The sequence below is a fragment of the Anopheles ziemanni genome, chromosome X, assembly GCF_943734765.1.
Source record: "Anopheles ziemanni chromosome X, idAnoZiCoDA_A2_x.2, whole genome shotgun sequence".
NCBI lineage: Eukaryota > Metazoa > Arthropoda > Insecta > Diptera > Culicidae > Anopheles > Anopheles ziemanni.
Genome location: NC_080707.1, coordinates 1,530,209 through 1,531,912, shown reverse-complemented (window position 1 = coordinate 1,531,912; position 1,704 = coordinate 1,530,209). Strand labels below are relative to the sequence as shown.

The 1,704-nt window shown below is 39.0% G+C and overlaps 1 protein-coding gene across 1 annotated transcript in view; it reads right to left on the bottom strand.

The window, feature by feature from the left end:
- Positions 1-1,437, bottom strand: part of LOC131290462 (uncharacterized) — a 5,206-nt gene extending 3,769 nt beyond the window's left edge. The window contains exon 1 of the mRNA XM_058319611.1: positions 1,416-1,437. Coding sequence (XP_058175594.1) covers positions 1,416-1,437 — 22 coding nt within the window. The remainder of the gene's footprint in view (positions 1-1,415) is intronic.
- Between the last annotated feature and the right edge of the window lie 267 nt (positions 1,438-1,704).

Sequence of the window (1,704 nt, the reverse complement as noted above, 5' to 3'; positions counted from 1 at the left end):
TAGGACCTTCTTTTTTTTTTTTATTTGTTTGTTGATTTATCTTAAGTCCACGTTGGTTTGGTGGTAGGATAGAGTCCACACGGCGAAACAAGAAGCAGCACCAGTTAAAAGTTCACATCGACAGATATAAGAGGGTTTGTTTGTTGCACGAAAGACATCGAAAACTGGGAAAGATCAAAACATATTACGATGTTCTTTACGAATGCAAAAGGGTAAAACGGGAATTAAAGAAGCGGTAAACAACACGTACAAGTGCAGCAAAACCAGTAGAGTATAATACGAGATAACATCCTTTGTGGGACTAAAAAACGAAATTGGGTCACATAAAAATATGGATTAAGAGTATAAAGCGTATACGAACGAGTCAATCGAAAGTAAATGTTTATCAACAGGCAAATAACTAAGACAACTGATGAAAACGAAAGTCATGCTTGTGTGAAAATAGCCATCAAAAAACAATACCGTTTTTCGAGCCTAGCCGCAGAATTAAGCAACGACCTTTCGTTCTGTTGATATTGCTTAATAAAAGTCGCATATTAAGCCAAATTAAACCCCCGGAGGTCCTGGACAAAGAACCCCGCGCTCATGGCAGCCAAGTAAGTAAACCCGCCCTCCCCCGTCCCTCCAACATAATCCATGGTCGCAGAGGCGTACAGTGCAGGGCGTACATTTAGCAGAAATTAAGGACAGAAACCTTAGTACGAATACTTTTAAGTGGCATGACAAAGCAGAAAAAAAGAAATGTGAATAGTGGAATCAAAACAAACGGCAATACAGTCGCTAATTGCTAATAGAATTTCTATAAAAAGGCATCAAAATACACAATAAAGTGCAAAACAAAATCCGGGCACGGAGGGTGATAGCCGAGAGCGTCTCGAATGCATCGGTTACTGATTGGCAAACAGAAACGTTCAAAAGCGACATCTACTTCCTAGTGCTGGTTTGTTCGTTCCTCAATCAATCTCGAAACATTTCATAATCTATGATGGCTAATGAATTTCCCACGTCAAACCTTCTTTTCATTCAACTCATCCGAGAGAATGGTTGTATCTTTTGTTTCTTCACTGTTACAATCATGACTGAACTGAGTCATTTGCGAACCGCACCACTTCAACGATATTAATGTATATCCGTGAGTGTAGAGTTGACCTATCGGAAAGCATAACGAAATCGTAAGAGCGATAAACAGAAATGGTACATGCCCTCAAAAACATCGCCATTGACGGACACTGCAACACCGCTATGCGAGATGTGTTCGCGCTCGTTTGCTAAATTTGGCTAAATGAAGCAAAAAACATAGCCATCCCAACCCCCTTTTTCAGCGGTCGGTCACTGCCTTTCACCCACTAAGAAATATAACCCCATTGCACCTCCTTCCTTCCAAGTAACTCTGCCCATCCCTGTTATAAAGTTACCCTTGTAGACGGCCATACTCATTCTCATTTCCTCACGAAAAAACTTCTCACCCTTTTCGCGTACAAAGAAAACTTAAAGGCCAAATTTGTATCTAATTCTAAATATCACATCTTACATATTCATCTAGTTTTAGTTTGGTTGTTGGTGGTTTAGCTCTGTTTTTTTTTTGTTTAATCCTTTTACTTAAACATTACGTTTTTGTTATCATAACACTATATAAGGTATCATTAAGCCCATAAGTTGTTTTCAACATCCTATTTTTCCACTAGATGACAATTGTTTGGTTAA